The 16,562-nt window shown below is 40.9% G+C and overlaps 2 protein-coding genes across 4 annotated transcripts in view; both read right to left on the reverse strand.

The window, feature by feature from the left end:
• The window catches only part of BRF1 (BRF1 general transcription factor IIIB subunit), a 162,905-nt gene that overhangs the window by 62,087 nt on the left and 84,256 nt on the right, over positions 1 to 16,562 (reverse strand). For all 3 annotated transcript variants that reach the window (XM_010712005.3, XM_085225776.1, XM_085225775.1), the window contains exons 8-11: positions 8,452 to 8,578; positions 7,169 to 7,208; positions 6,987 to 7,079; positions 5,925 to 6,203 (exon numbers count right to left, since the gene is read on the reverse strand). In XM_010712005.3, coding sequence (XP_010710307.2) covers positions 5,925 to 6,203; positions 6,987 to 7,079; positions 7,169 to 7,208; positions 8,452 to 8,578 — 539 coding nt within the window. The remainder of the gene's footprint in view (positions 1 to 5,924; positions 6,204 to 6,986; positions 7,080 to 7,168; positions 7,209 to 8,451; positions 8,579 to 16,562) is intronic.
• The window catches only part of MTHFD1 (methylenetetrahydrofolate dehydrogenase, cyclohydrolase and formyltetrahydrofolate synthetase 1), a 247,698-nt gene that overhangs the window by 12,742 nt on the left and 218,394 nt on the right, over positions 1 to 16,562 (reverse strand). The gene's annotated exons all lie outside the window — the stretch shown is intronic.

Here is a 16,562-nt window from a genome sequence, read left to right on the forward strand (position 1 = left end):
CATTAATAGGCTCACGTTTTGGCAGGTGCGGAAAAGGAAATATCATTTAATTCTCAGGCTGGTGGGGAGTTAATCAGGTTTTTTAGCCAGGTTTCCTGTGTGTGTGTGTCGTCACCCTCCCACCACCTCCCCCAGTTTTTCTTTAATCCACAGCCAACTTCAGTGATTTAAGAGCAGGGTAACGGTCCCAGAGACGGCTGCATTTCTGCAGGTTCCCAGAGACATCAGCCCATGGAAAGATGGGTGCAAATATAAATGCCCCTGAAAGCACTTCCACACTGAGAAGCAGCACCCTTTCAGACATCGGAGCGCTGACAGGGAGAAAACCTTAAAAAGAAGCCCCAACAGAAAGAAAACACAAACCAGCACCCGTGAATGAAGAAGTACCAAAGACAACTGTGAATACAGCTCTCCCTCAGTATCTGGTGAACAACTGGTTCCATAATTACAGTTATTTATGGGCAAAGGACTGTTCCTAAAGCCCCAGCCAAGTTTCCCCCGTTCTCCCTGCCTGCTCTGTGCTGCTGGACAGAGGTGACACACACTTTCCTGTGAGGAGTGTCTGTACTGATAAACCTTTGGAAAATTCCTAACACATATATCCATGAATGCTTAAAAAAATGCATTCATATGATTCAGCTTATGCTGTCACTCACATTTATCTCCCCAACACCTCTAATAAATGCAGGTTTCTCTCCAAAACTCCCTTCTAGATTTGCTTGAAAACCTTTCAGCTAAACTATGTGATAGTTCTCATCCCTTAACCTTCCTAGTTACTCAAGATATGAATATGGAATGAATTTATAGCACTTTTAACTTTTAATGAAATGCGAAGATCTCACATGACAAAGTACGTATTTGTGGATTTTGGAGTAATACATGCACACACAGTACTTGTGTGGGAGTGATATATATAGTCAGGTAAGAAGATCATGTCATCTGTAATTCCCACCAAAGATTTCAGGTACCAAAAGCTGCATCTGAAGCAGCTGGTGGTCTCCTATTACCATGCTGGCTGCAGCAAGCACTTCACATCTCATTAACAGCATAATGAAAGCTCCACCAGCAATATAGCCTATCAAGACTGCCAAACACAAGAATATAGACACTAGATTAGAAAGATGAACTAGCATAATGATTTTTATTGCCTAGTTCTAAGGATTGGTAAAGAGCTCTCTGGTGATCCAACGGTACTCGAAGATGAGGAGCAGACCCTGAGAGGTACCAGAGCAGGAAGGTAGCACCGAGGAGGTCACCAGACTGCTGCTTTCCACAGGCAGAGCTTAAAACCACTGAAGTGAGAGCAACATTATAGTCAGAGCCAGAAGAAGCCATCAGGATGGGGACATGCAGGCTTACAGTGATGACCAAGTTGTACTTTGCATATATAACACAATTAGCGCTAAACTCAGCAGCTTTATTTCTCATGTATGTGGTAATTATGACTTAATAGAGCTTCATAATGTTCTCTCTAATTACTGATTATATCTTCTTATATACTTTCATACGTGCATATACACATATATTCTCAAATGGTTGGCACTGATGTGCCCAGAGAATAATCTGAGAAAGAAAGGGAGACCAGAGAAGAAGATATGAACGCCCAGTGGGAGTCAACACTCCTCCATTTCTTGAAAAGTAATGGTAAGAAGCGAAGCAGGGAATCTTCCTACCCATCACAGGCAACCAGGCTGGGACTCCCTGATGGGAAGGAATCAACCAACCTCCTAGTCACACACGTTGCTGCCAAGAGCCATTCCTTGACCAGTTTCCAGACCAGGACAAAGATGGAAGCAGAAGGGAGTCGGAGAACACTGTGGTAGATAAACCCAACCCCTGCTTCGTACAACTTCATCTTCAGCAGCTTGCCACACCCTCCTTGAACAAGAAGTTGGTATATAGGGATGCTGACAACCATCCGATCAATGACTGCTGTCTGCACGGGGTCTTTAATACCCACAGAAATCAATGGAAACATCTTTGGATCTCAGCCCATGTGTCAGATTATGCCTGTGGCAGAAAGGGAGGCATAAACACAAGGAGTAATAAATGAGCAAACTATTAATTATGAACAAGCACTAAACCTTTCTCATGTATTCTTTGTGAAATTAGCCCTGAACGCAGTTAGCTGGATGCCTAACCAAGCACAAGATGGTACATGCACAGCGATTTCTCGCTGCAAGAGCCACTTACTTTCATGAGGACGTGCAGAAGCCTGCTACCATTGCCTCACATACAGGATTTGAAACCGTCGCCCAAAATGACTGCATGTGAATTTTGATTCAAAACAAAAACTAAACGAGGTCTGAAACACTACCAGGATAGCAAACACTAAGTTATATGAAGTTAGTTGGTAACTTACATCTTGTAGCTTCTATCTCTGTTGTTACCAGACATTTCTGGCCAAAATTCAGCTGATGACTTTTGGCTGATGTGGCATAAAGAGATAAACTTGCTGCATGCATGAGAAGGAGAAGGTGACAGTCAGCAAACATTAGGACAGAAAGACCAAGAATGATAAACTGAACCCGTGATGTTTAACTGTGACGGTCTCCTGAAGGGAACGGTGTGCTGTTTGGAGGAACTCCAGATCCACAAAGAACACCCACGTACATCATGGGGAGGGTGCAGCAACACTGCTCCACCAGGAAACTGACTGACTGATCTCCCAGATTCACCTCTGAAACTGTGATCCCACAATAAAGCTCTTTTATCACAAAGTATAAGCAGCAGTTTGCAACGACTCGGAGAGATTTCAGCTCAAATGTCTCTGCAAATTATTACACTTTGTAGGAGAAAAAACTGTCAAATGCAGTGTTTATTCTAAGCCTCAATCTCATTAACCCAGTACCTTACATGCCCTCTTTGTAATGCAAATTTGCTAAAATACTATACTTTCCATAAAACATTCATATAGACAGTCTCACGTTGCTCAAACACCAATTGTAAGTGGAGCAAAAATAGACAGAATTTCTCTTAATACCTAAGCTCTGCACCTAACTCTTATCTGCCAATGCAGCCTGTGAGGAACCTTATGCCGTTGCTGCAGCCACTGTAGCACAAAGATGGAAGATTTCCCAAAGCAGCTGATGTATGCAATTATAAACTGAATAACCACATGTAAGAACCAAATAAAAGGACTTTGCAGAAGGTACCTACAGCAGAGCTTTTTTTCAAGGAACAGAGATTATTACAGAGAATCGAAAGGATACCCTGCATTTAGGAGGCTACACATTGCACACAGTGCATCTGCTCATGGCCATCTGCCCAGCCACACCATGTATCACCATGAAGGTTTTCTGTGAATTTTCCCCAGGTAGAAACACACCTGTCCTTCCCAGACACTGCAATGTGCCCATCCATCAAGTGCAGCCCCAAGGAGATACAGCATTTTCCTGACCAAGACCTCCAGTCCAACCTCGTCCCAATGCTCTGCGCAGTGGAAGATGTCTTTGGGATGGAGAGGGCTAAGGGAAGAGCAAAGCTTCTGTTTTCTCATTTACGCGACTGCAGAGATGGCACAAAATGTCACCTTCGAGGTGCTATGTTATGTTGATTCTCTCCTTCCTCCAATGTACTAAGACACTGGAACGTGAAATACCACAGCAAACTCATATTCAGTCAAAATTCACAATATAAATTGTACTAACCCAAATTCAGACACACAGGATGAATGCGGAAATGTTACCATCTTTGCTTCCTCTCTCCACAGGTACAAGCTACTTTTGCTTCCTGAGATGATCTCTAAATGTATTATCTCAAATTAAACTTGGAGCAACCGCTTTCATCCTATTTTTAGTTTTGAAAGCTGTCACTTCTTTTTTAGACTTCAAGGAGGGCTTGGAAGGTGTTTGATTCTTACAACTACGCTAGTCGGCCTGACAGAAGATACTATCTCTGTATACAAACCTTCCCCAGACTCCCCAGCATGGCAAGGCAGAACTCAAGGCATCAGTGCTTGTAGCAATGGAGATACCTACAGTGTTTCCAATGGGGCTCAGTGCTATGATGCACAAGCGACCAACGGGGGGCATCTCTACAAGAAGTTTGACTTCCCAGACCAACTGCCAGACCAGGATCTTGGACATCCAAAATACACCAAGGCTCCATTACTGTTCCTGTACCCAAAGGTCCTCAGAGATGATGCGCTCACATCACCCAGTCATAACACTGGAAGGGCGCAGAGACTGGGAAGTGCACCACAACGGGCCAGTACAGACAGGGCCAAAGTCAACCAGATTTAACGTGGACATAAATAGCATCTGTCACTTAAAAAAAAAAAAAAAATATATATATATATATATATATATACAGGTTCTACAATGAAAATGCAACCAAAACAGCAATTCAGCGTACCAGCTTCACAGCATTACAAAAATAAGTACCTGCTTACCACGCCCATAATCATTTCCCAGTTTCATGAAGAGAATGAGTATACTGAAACCTTTTTATTTTTGAACATTCCCTTCATTTGGCACATTCCCTACTTTTGGGGAAAAAAAAATAGAAAAGCAGAACTCAGAGCAGCCATAGCAGGAGTGGCCATGCTTCTCCTGCCCACCTGCCCGAAGCCCAACTCAGAGGAACACACTGGCTGTACCAGCTTAGCTTCATCTTTAAAATCTCTCAGTTCTCAGCCCAGCCATTAAAATGGTCAATAGCAGTGCCAGCTGAGAAACGCCCATCACTGGAACTCATTTTTACAGGTCATTGGCCAGCTAGACAACAACAGCTTCCAGCCATTACTGACCTCTCCTCAATGCGAACCGCTGATTTCCCAGAGAAAGACAAGCCATGAGCCATCCATTTTCTTAATCGTAATTAAAGCAAACACAAAACCACTCAACTGTTTCTATATGCCTTAGTTCATACAAAATATAAACATGCAATCATCCTGCTATGTTTCTGAGAACACTGACATAGTAAGAATCTGAATGCATCTATGGAGGCAGGGAATACTCTATTAGAAGTAGGTGCTGTTGAACAGAAATTAGCATCAGAACAATTTGGATAACAAAACGTTCTGGTGGATCTGCCCCCAAGCTGACAGAACAGATTCAGGCAGGTGTGTCTTATGACGGAAAAATTAACTGTGATAATGAATAAAATGCCCTTTAGATACATCCACATCTCAGTGACATTAAGATGCAGAAAGAAATTTTAAAAACGCTGTCTTCAAAAAGCTCAAGCACACAAAAGAGAAAGCAAACAAACCTGCCTGAATGACTAGCTGTCTGCAAAACTGCCTGCTTTATGGCTCCACCAAAACTGGATTCTTTCATCAGTCCTGGTCTTCCTTTTCTGCACAGAGCTATTTGGTGTTTTTTTAAAGATAAAACAGTAAACCCCCCAAAACAGACAACGAAGCCTGGATCAGTGAAAATACATACAACTAGTTATTTCACTTGCAAACATTTTAAATGTTTGTCATTTGTAGATGACTGAATATTCTTAGTCAGACTGCATCACATCCGACTCCAGTAAAACATGGTTGAAAATTTAGATGAAAGCCTGCCTTCATCTAAAATTCTCGTACTTGGGTATTAATTTCCAGTCATCCTCACAGAAATCTGCTTCCTCCAATTTCCTAATTGAGACTTGAATGGCTTGAAATATACCCATCAGCTACCGTACGATTACAAATCTACTTGACTAAGAAATACACATTCTCAGGCTTCAGAAAATAATCAGGCACTCCAGATTTTCCTGAAGCTTCCCGAGCAGCAGATGTCAATGACCAATATCAATGACTTAGACCACTGGTCTCAACCAGTCTCACAACTCCTGTCAATCGGTGTTACAGTGAGTCATGGAATTGCCATCAAAGTAACCATTAGGATGCCTAGAAAATACACAACCTACATCTGGCTGCATGCATCCAACATATCCTCTCACAGGTTTTCCTAAACTGATGTTTTACTCACCAGGCTCTCGGTCCTTAGAGGAAATACACTCTTTTATGGACTCTGTTATGCCAAGACTAGCTGCAGTGGGGAGTGGGCCAAGTAAGGATTCCAGTGCAGGCGGTCTTACAGGAGCTTCATTTCCATTTTTGCATTCTCCGTCTTCACTTGGTTTTAACCTATCTTTCTCAAGAAGTTCATTACAAAAGTCTTTGTTTAAGTGATTAGCAGCTGCTTCCAGTTCTTCATCTTCTGCCTCTTCTTCTCCAAATATGCTTAATGTATTATCTTCTATAGAATCTGTAAGGAGAAAAAAAAAAACAACCAACAACAACCCCAAATCATTGCATACCATCTCTTACAGAAATTAAGTAAATAGAGTAAATACTCCCTCAAAGTTAAAAAATAAAATAAAATCTGTAGAGAAAATCTGTAGAAAACACACACACTATTTCAGCACAATGTATGAATGTAGAGAGTTTGCAGATGCTCTTCAAATTCATGACCCTGGCTATTAAAGTGTATTTTTGTGAATAGAGTCACTGTTTAAAATAGAAGCAGTGTGTTATCAAATTATGGCAGGTAAGAGGCTTTTTCAAAAGAAGCCAACTACTTGTTGGCCAATGAATGGCCAATTAAATCTGCACAGAGAGCCACCATATCAATTTGTCAAGCAGGGCATTCACTGACAGAAGGGTCTGTGTACTGCTATCCTATGCACTCAACACTACTGATGAAAAGAAACATTCTCAGTTATCAGTGCCAAACTTATAAGTTACCAAGAATGAAAAAGCGATCACTGTACTGCAATTATAATGAACAAGTTTTACTTTTGTTTTTATTTTTCTTTTTTTTTTTTATTTTGTATTAAGTATTTTGTTCGTTTGAAGGCTGACAACTGAACCAACTAACTGGCAAGATGAGTTGAAAAGCAGAGAGAACCCTCATAAAATAAACAGAGATTCTTTACTACCAAAGCATTTACATGATCACATTTATCACAATCAAGTTCGTAGACTTAATGCTGTCTGCAGGATATGAACCTATTATTATTTAAGTAGTCACAAGATTTTATAGACTTACCACTTTTAGATAAATTTGCAAATACGCCTTTTGCTTTTGGTCTACTATTTTCTAATTCAATCTCTATTTCATCTTGATAGCTTGATATTTCACCTGTGGTGATGAAATAAAAATAAAACTCAGCAATCATCAATGCAATTTTGAAGAAATGAGTGATCTGTTACACTAAACAAAACTTATACCTTCAAAATCTTCCAGCTTTTTTGATAACGCCTTCTCAAGCTGAAATGAAAATAAACAAAAAAAAACAACCATGAAATTACTACAAAAACATCTCTGTACTATTTCTGAACTGTATACACAAACACAGAATCACAGGGTATTTTAAAAGCAATAAGGTTTCAAATCCTAATTCAAATTATTTTATATCACCAGATAGGTATCAAGCAACTGGCAAATTTAAAACATTATGTCAGAAATCTCTATACTTCAAAAGGAACTTCTACTTCAGCAAGCTGAATATAGAAGGCTCCAGTCTACAGCAACAAGCTCTATGATTGTGCCTGTAGATATGAGCAAGTGCAAGGACAGAGCTGAAACTGCTGTGCACAGGCCAGATGTGGCACACATGCAATGGCAGTCAGCAGTACTGACCTACAGAATCTGACTGACTCTTGAGAACATCATAAACACATTAAGAGCCCTTTAAATGATAGCATATTTCGAATATTAAATACTACTGCCTTCTAAAAAAGCACACGGTTTCTGATCCAATTACAAAGCATGCACCTTGGCCACTCTCATCTCTTAATTCTGGTTAACCAGAACAGAAGAGCACACACAGCACATACAAGAGAAGTGCAGGTATCAGAACAGCTTCTCAAGACCTGCATGCCATAAGCTCAGCTTAATTTGTCACATGAGAGGCTCCAGTTTTGCAAGGGCATAAAGATGTGATGCTTCAGTAAAAGGTCAGAGCAGAAGAAGAGAAACATGCAGCAGGAAAACGAGCATTACGGAGGGAAAGTAACTGCATCATCTTGCACACAGGGCAGCACCCAAGCAGGGTGCACTGGGCTCTCTTCTACAATACAGCAGTTGTGTTCAGCACCAAACACTGGTATCCTGCAAAACATGGGAGCTTCACAGGTGCTAATCTGTTCAAACACTCAAATGTCCCCATCTGACCAACAAGAGCAGTGACACCGTGCTTCCTGCTGGGGTTGACTCAGACTGGGAAGACACTTCAGTCCCTCCTCAGGGGATATTTAAGGCTACATTTGAAGCTACGTATCTCTGGATGACACAGAGGTAGTAAAACCATACCCTTAAAAAAAAAAAATATATATATATATTTTTTTTTAAATTAATGAGTGTCATATGTACTAACGCTCACCATTCTCTTAAGAACCTCAATAGACGTAACCAAATTTTAAGAGATGCTAGCCAGTTAGGGTTTAGTATTAATTGACCCAAAGGGAGAAAAAGGGGAAGAAATGAACAGAGCATCAGGTTTAGAATTTACCTGCTGTATCTTCAGCTTTTTTTGGCCAGCTGTGAATGAAGGGGGATCACATTCTTCTTCCAAGTCAATCCTCATAAACTCATCTATGGTTAGCTGACTCGTTGGCGTATATTCAAACTCTGTCAACCTATCAAAGCACACACCATATTACCTTAAAGATCTTCTTTACAAGTCACAAAATTCATCAGATTTCTGACTTGCAGAATGAACATTCTGTAAGAAATAGAAACTTTGGCTCAAGTACAGAACAAATTAAAACTGAAGTGATACTAATTGTTTCATTTGCTGCAAAGTAAGTATCTTTTCATATCACAAATTAGCTTTTGATTTATTAGAGTACACAACACACACACTTTTTTTTGATGAACAAAGACTGAACAGAAATACAACAGCCATTACAATCAATTATGTACAGCCTGACAAAACAAGAGAAATGCAGTTCATCTCTTCCGTCTCGCTGCTTTTGGGATCAACAACGAAAACAAAACAGATTCCCAAACTAAAGTATCTGCCACCAGAGTTTAAGAGTATACTCAAAAACATGAACCAATCTTCCCAGGACACAAAGAAACAGTAGTAAAATAAAGGGATCATCTGCTTATTGCACAGATAGAATAGATGAATGCATATAATTTTATAATAACATGCTTTGTATTTGTTTAATGTTTGCATTTCAGAAGCTCCTGCCTCTGTGACAGATATGACTGGCTCCATAGGGAACTGCCATAAAAGCAGCTGAAGCTTTCAAAGAAACTGACTCTTAAACGACACTGCAACATCTTAACTTCATCCACAATTTTCAGCATTTTATACAGGTGGTTGAGAACCATCACATCCATCTTACAAATGGAGAAAACAAGACAAAAGGTTAAGTGTAAAGCCAGGTCAGGAAATGTCTGGCAGAATGCTTTTCTGACAGAAAGTGCTCTTTTAATAATATCAACATTTTCCATGGGAAAACTGCATTGATAGGTCAATCTGCAGCTGCTCCACTGGAATATTCCCCTCTTCCAAAGGAAGCAAAGTTAATGACTGTTCCCATCTGCAAAGCTGGACACAAAGCTACTGCAGCAACCCCAGCTCAGGACATTTCAGAATTTCTTTCTCCCGAAAAGTAATCATGATTTTTCTGTTTCACTTTTTATTGCAATAAAACTCCTTCCAGAGAAGAAATTTTCTATAGGACACAAATTCCATTTCCAAGCACCTCCAGGACCAATGCCAACAGCACCTGACAATTCTCTCTCCCTGCATTCTTATCACTATGTGTTATTTTTAATAAATTGTTGTTTATTTTTAATAAATTGAGGAGCAAAACAAAACAGCTATTATTTTAATTCAGAATTCATTTAATGCCAAATCCAGACATCGTTTTAGAAGCACAAGTACCCATTCATCACAATCCAACCACAGTCATCCAGCTGTTGATGTATGAAACAAGCACTTTGAGGCAGTCCCACTTCAGCAAGACTTCCCCTCCCAGCCAGCCTCACCTACTTAAATTGTCATTCTCCTCCCACTGTTCTGAGCCAACACATTTTTTGGCACAGACATCTGGTTTGTCCATGCCATGCTTGCTCAGAGTTTGAGATGAGGACCCAAATCAAAACAGCAACACCTTGTAGGCATGCAGAGCAACGTAGAAAACATCAGTGGCAAAATGCAGGTCTTTCAGCACTGAACTCTGTGCACATCTCCTTGCAGACACCCGAGGCTCCATCTGCCTGTCTCCTTGTGACCTTGTGTGACTCACGTCACGTATCTGCACCTGTCAGACATTAGCCCAAGGGTGAGCCAATGTTCAGTTGTCATCAGTGTTGTCTCAAGAACCAGCTTCAACCCTGGGCCAGAACAGCAGCACAGGCCCATCCTGAGACCTCCAGTGTATCTGGGCCAGGCAGGGCAGAGCTACCTCAAGTTTGCTGGCCATGCTATAGGGGAGCTTAAATCCATTGTAGTCAACCAGTCTGGCCATGAGTTCCCATGCCCACGTCCTTCCCTTCCTCAGTCCTGATCCAAACTAAACCAGCTGAGTGCTGACCAGCCTGGCTCTGAAGTTGGCTGCTATGACCATGTAGGCACAGGACCCTGACTGGAAGCTCTAATTTACCAGGTGTCAGATCTTAGCCACTGCAACCTTCCTCCTGAAATGACGAACACCCCCTGAAGATGACTACAGCTTGCATATCACCCCGTTAAATTAATTCCTAAGCAAATCTACCTAGCAATAGTGCCATAAGTCGTAGCCAGGATGAGCCTGACCCATGAAACACCACCAAGCAAGGCTACGTGTAACCCCTACTTTACTTGGGCTGAAAATACGACCCCATACAGCCCATTTCATGCCAGCAAACGTGTCCAGAAGGAGTAGGAGCAAGGCTATACAGTCTTATACTAAGCATCACGCTGCAGAAGAGCAAGCCATTCCCTCAGCATCTTCTCCTTTAACTTGATATAAATAAATATCTGCAATTGCCAACCACTTTCCTGCCTCAGCATCTTACATTGGCTGATATCCTGTCTGCATATTTTTAAACATTTCTTTAATTTTATCCAGTGTTTGGACACATGCCACCAAGGCAACAAACTGATGCACGCAGCAGTCTACACTGCATGGAACAAAGCAACAGCAGTTTGGCAGCTATGAAAAACTGATGCAATCTTAATTATAAGCATGATAATTTCAGGGGCAAGGGAGTATCCTCATGAAAAAAAAAACACCAACTAGCTGCTGGCTATTTTTTAAGTTCTGCATAGAAATGATATCCAAGTTCACTTTGTAGTTTTGTTAATCTAAAAAATAAATAACAAATCTAATAAGAGTAGCCATTTTAAGTCATCCAAGGGAGGAAAATAAACAGATACACAAATTAAGATATTATTACCTTGGCATGAATTCAAAAGGGCTCCAAAAACTGAAATTTGGCAGACAAGTATTTTCTATTTATAGCTGAAGCAGAGGCAATCAGTTCAGGCTAAGATTCAACTTCCAGTATAAACCCTCCTCTTACAGTTTCTCACAGACTCTTTCAAGCAAGTTCCTTTGGGAGCAAAGTTTTTCCAGGGCTTGGTGTCACTGTTCCTATCCCCAGCCCTCCTTTTTTTTCCCCGAAGAAAAATTTCCACAGCTTTTGTTCCATCCCTTTACAGACAAAAGCACACCTCGTGCTCTGATAAAGCACTTTTGTGCACCAAGCAGTAAACCAATTCCGTTCACACTTAATTTAGCTCCCAATAAGGGAAAATGGGTCAGTCACTTTGAAGCCGAGCAATGGTTTTTTTTCCACTTTGTTTTGTTTCAGGAACGCTGTCCAGTGAAGACTTATGAATCCAGTCCACAGCTTAGGGGAAAAAAAAACATGAAAAGAACTTCCATGCACAGCTGAATGCTCAGTTTTAGTGGTTACTTGAAATTCTGTGGCGGTGGGGTGCAACAAAGCATTCAAAAGAGCAAGATCCTCTGGAGGCTAACTCACAAACGCTTCGGGACTTCAAGTTCAAAGTCCAAGAGGGGCTTCTGAGCAGGGACAAATTAGAAGAAGCCGCACTGCCCTCCGCTCCCTGTTCAGAGGAAAGAGGAAAAGTAGCTGAAACTGCTGGCAAATCTCAACCAGGACCATAGAAGCGTGGTGAGCTGCACAGCATCTGATTGCCCTCCTACGTACACACAGCCTGTGCCCAGCTCTAGAAAGGAGGCGGTGCAGCAGTCATACCTTGTGCTGGATGGACCTCTGCATAGAACGGCAGACAGATCAGAAACTTGGAGACATCCTTTTAAAAAATATTGCACTGAACAGAGCAGCTGATTTGACAACTCCGACATTTACAAGCTGAAGAAAAGTAAAGCACTTACTGTTATATATTACTTGAGTACAACAATATTTTACTACATCCCTACCATCTTAAGGGTGCTCATCTGTGCTGCCTACCACTCGAAACCTGCATGCTCACTAACATAAGAAAAGGTCAGAATTTGCACTGCTATGGCAAACGATCACTGTTTACTAAATTACAAACATCTATTGCATCATCCTCCTCTACCCATTTTTTCCAAGCTATACAATGTTTATGCATGAACTATTTATGGCAGTACATAAATGCATACTCTAACAGTGATACTTAAAATAGAACATGTATCAGAAATAGTTATGAAATGCTTCCTAAAGGATATAGAAGTTTTCCAGTATCCCCTAGTATGTAAACAAATAGAAGTGCAATCTCCTTTATATGCAATTGTCATACATACAAGAGGTGCTCCGAAAGTAATGCCTCTTATTTCATTCTAATGACCTATGATGTCAAAGGCAGATTGGTGGTGGTATGGCAGTAGAGGATGAAGCTTCCCATCAATATCCCATTACGTGTTGTTGCCGTGTGACAGATGGCAGTAGAGGGGCAGTCTGACAGAACAGCATCTCACGTGGAAGTACCAATGAAGCAGAGGGGTAGAATTGAATCCCTCCATGCGGAAAAAATGGCACCCACTCACATTCATCAACGCTAATTGAACATTGATAACGACCAAACAGTGGTTGTGAGTTTGGTGAGGCAGTGGGTGGTGCACTTCAGCAGTGGGTCATCTGTGTTGGTGCAGACTGTTACCAGCACTGCATGCAGGCTCTTGTTCATTACTGGAGAAAATGCAGAGCTAGTGGTGGTGACTGCATTGAAAAATACTGTTTTGTAGCTGAAAATTTGTTCTATCAAACAGTGTTACTGTACTCTTTGTAGCTCTTGTAGTTTCCTCAGAAATAAATAGGAGGCATTACTTTCAGAGCAACAATATCTGTATAACAACATACACTTGTAACAACATAAAGAGAGGTGTTTTTAAAGCTTATTGAATAGGTAACTCATTACTAAAAGGTGGGGACTAAATCAGAGGTCACCTGATTGCTGTACTTTTACAACACGCAACTTATCACCTGAGCTGTGCTGAATTACCCTCCCTGCGTTCCTACCCCAACACACCTAGAATTATTTTCTCTTAAACAACTTCCACGGTGTCCTACGTTCATATATTTAATCTGTTTTTGTGGTGGACTAAGAGTACACACAAACACACAGTCATTTACTGCAAATTAGCTGGGAGCTGATCATTTACGGTGCTCATTTGCTAGTAATTCTTTCCTCTTTTTGTTTTTTTTTTTAAAGTATTAAACAGTAGGTACCTTGAAAGATTTATTCCTATATGAATCGGAAGCGCCCTTAAGAATCAGTACCTTTTCCACCAAAACAGAGATGTAAAATATCAGAAGTTTGTTACCATTATTTTTTTCTAATTCCGCAAACGCTTACACACAGCTGTCAACATCTGTGTGCATCAACTAATCTACTGATCATCCCACTGATGGGCTGTCCTGCATCAGTCCAAACCCACTGGAATTCTTTGTCCTTGTCTTTCCCCCAGTTCCAGTGTTCACACCACAGTAATGAAACGCTGCAGCACTACTTAAAATTGTGCTCCATTAGCATGGTTCCTCCACTGCACTCTGTCAAAACATTCTGTAATCTCCTGGAAAAGAAAAATAGCATGTGGCTTCATGTCTTAGCAGAGCCGTTCAGACGAGCAACGTCAAACACAGAGAAAACTGTTTACAAGATCTAAGCCCGAGTTAGTGCTAAGAAGTTAATTATTGTATCAAAAGTAACAGCCACCAAATAAATTTGAAATGGCAGTTTTTAAAATAAGCATGAAGTACTGAAACATATTAGGACTCTAATTAATGCATTCGCTTACGAGCTGTAAAGAAGTCAGATTTATAAAAAGTAACACAGCGGGCAAAATTGGATTCATCAAAAACAAAACCTTTTGTCATCGCAACAGACAAACCAGCTTGCAAAAGCATGCAGTACCAACAGGCACGGGTCGAGCCCCATTTCTCTCACTCTCCTAGAAAGACTGCTAAAAATCACCTATAATCCACTTGAATATTTAACTTGGGACTTCAGACATTTCTCCATTATTTAACTTGAGACATAAAATATTTCTCCATTTGCTCTCTCAGTCTGGCACAGGGTTTTAGTTCAACTGTAAGTGTATCAGAACAGAACACCAACTTCCAGACAGCCTTCCCTTCAGCTCTGGCTGTGATACAGCTTTGGTACTCTGGAAAATCCAGCCCTGCAGCCACCTGTGCAGCATCCCCATCACCTTCTCTCCCCATCCTAGCTCTGAACTCACGTACCAAACCACTCCTCTCTTTGCTTCTGCTTGCAGAAGTCTGCCCATCTTGAGACTGCAGCAGGAGTTTGGACACCAAGCTTATGTGAACTAGATATTGCTGCAGTGAGAACAAGAAAAGCTACGGGCAGCACACTTATCTCTGAGCATGAGTCATTCATTTTTCCAGAAAATTTCCAAAGCCACCATTGAAAGAGCTGGAGCTGGAGCCACAGAACACAACCGAAGGACCCTGCTTAAGAAAGCCCCTGCAGCATCTCCACCCTGAGTGGTAAACAGTGTTCCTTTATCATGAGGTTTTGTCTTCCTCTACTGTTTTGTCGTGTGAAGAAACATTTGCCTCACAAATGAGCTCTGGTGCTGTTCTGGCCTTTCATTTCGACTCCTTCCCAATCAAGCTTCACTTCTGCTGATATGCTACTCCGTCTGAAGTTCATCACAAATAGGTTTTTTAACAGATAGTACTTCGTGGAACTGAGAAGAAATTTTTTTACTGCAAAAAGCAGCTTATTTAAAGATAAAGAACCAAAGAAGTAAAATGCAAGCGTTAACAAAGATAAGCTGATTTTTTAAATTTCTATTGAAGTAATGCCTAAGATCTTCAAACACGCATAAGGGCCGCACCGTATTAGATAATGTACAGTGGGAAAATGTCATAAAAATTATTCCTACTGCACGAAGAACATAATTTAGTGTGCAGAAAAAGTATGCAGTAGGTGAATAAAGACAAGGGGGCAGCGTATGTAAATGTTAAAGAAGCAGAAGTGGACAGGTGCATTAAACAGGCACAGTTGGGAGAATTAAATAAGAGCACTAGTTTAGGAAAAGTTAATTTCTGTTATCTCCACAGAAGATTACACACACACACAAAAAAAAAAACAATTTGACTAATTAGTTAATATTTGTACAGTACTCTGAATATATAAAATGATCTGTAAGTTAATATCATTTCAATTAGACTGGAAGCGAGACAGATAGAATTATCAGTACGTTTATTAATATTTAATGTCTTCCCTTTCAACAACAGCAACAAGCTTTACATTCTAATTGTGTGCTTCCAAACCTAAAGCAAAAAGGCTCTGTGAAGTAACTACAAAGTTTTCTCACCAAGCCCTTACCAAAGCCACATGTGCTAGAAATAAAGTCACCCCGTTCTGCAGCCAAACAGTTAGATTAAGTCGTCCTGATTTGAAGATGGATGACAGGGTCTAAAGGCTACTTCCATGCTTTGTCGCTTCCTCCTTTCAAACCAGATTCCGTTTATGACCAGTTCATTCATTTTTAAGACCTGAAGGTACAGCACATTTTGGTGAGCCTCCCCCACCACTCCCTGGTGCACAGCCTTCTTAAAACCCGTCTTTCCTACCTCCTTGGCCACTGATCTGTACAGCTCTGTCTACCCCACACGTGGAAGGGAGGGACGTGAAAATCCAACCATAACACAGGGAGAACCTGGAGGCTGGAATTATCAGCATAATCTGGACTCCCTCTTGGTTTCCTTCAAGGGCTTTCCAAGGAAAGCCACCAGCAGGAAGCACAGCACCCGAGGCCGCCCATGACCGCTCCATGACACAGCACCCAACCACACTCAGCAGCTTCACAACGCACAGAGCAGCAGCAGCTCTTTGCAGACGAGAATCGCTACAGCAACAATTAAAAGGAAATAAATCTACATCAGACTGAGAAGCAAAGAATTTCTTAAGAACATGAAGCAACTGCTTATTAATTCAGACAACTTCTCCTTGATGGCATCTTAAGAGGAATTCTTGAAAGAGGAGGAAAAAAATGGGGTGCAGAAACAGTTATTCAATGGTATTTTTTATTTGCCTTCATTAAGTACTATATAACGTGCTCTTATTTGAAAAACATCAATCAAATTTATAGATTCATGATAAATATAGTTGTAATTATAGCTGCTTGAAAATAA

This window comes from Meleagris gallopavo, chromosome 5, assembly GCF_905368555.1.
Source record: "Meleagris gallopavo chromosome 5, MGAL_WU_HG_1.1, whole genome shotgun sequence".
In the NCBI taxonomy this organism is placed as follows: Eukaryota; Metazoa; Chordata; class Aves; order Galliformes; family Phasianidae; genus Meleagris; species Meleagris gallopavo.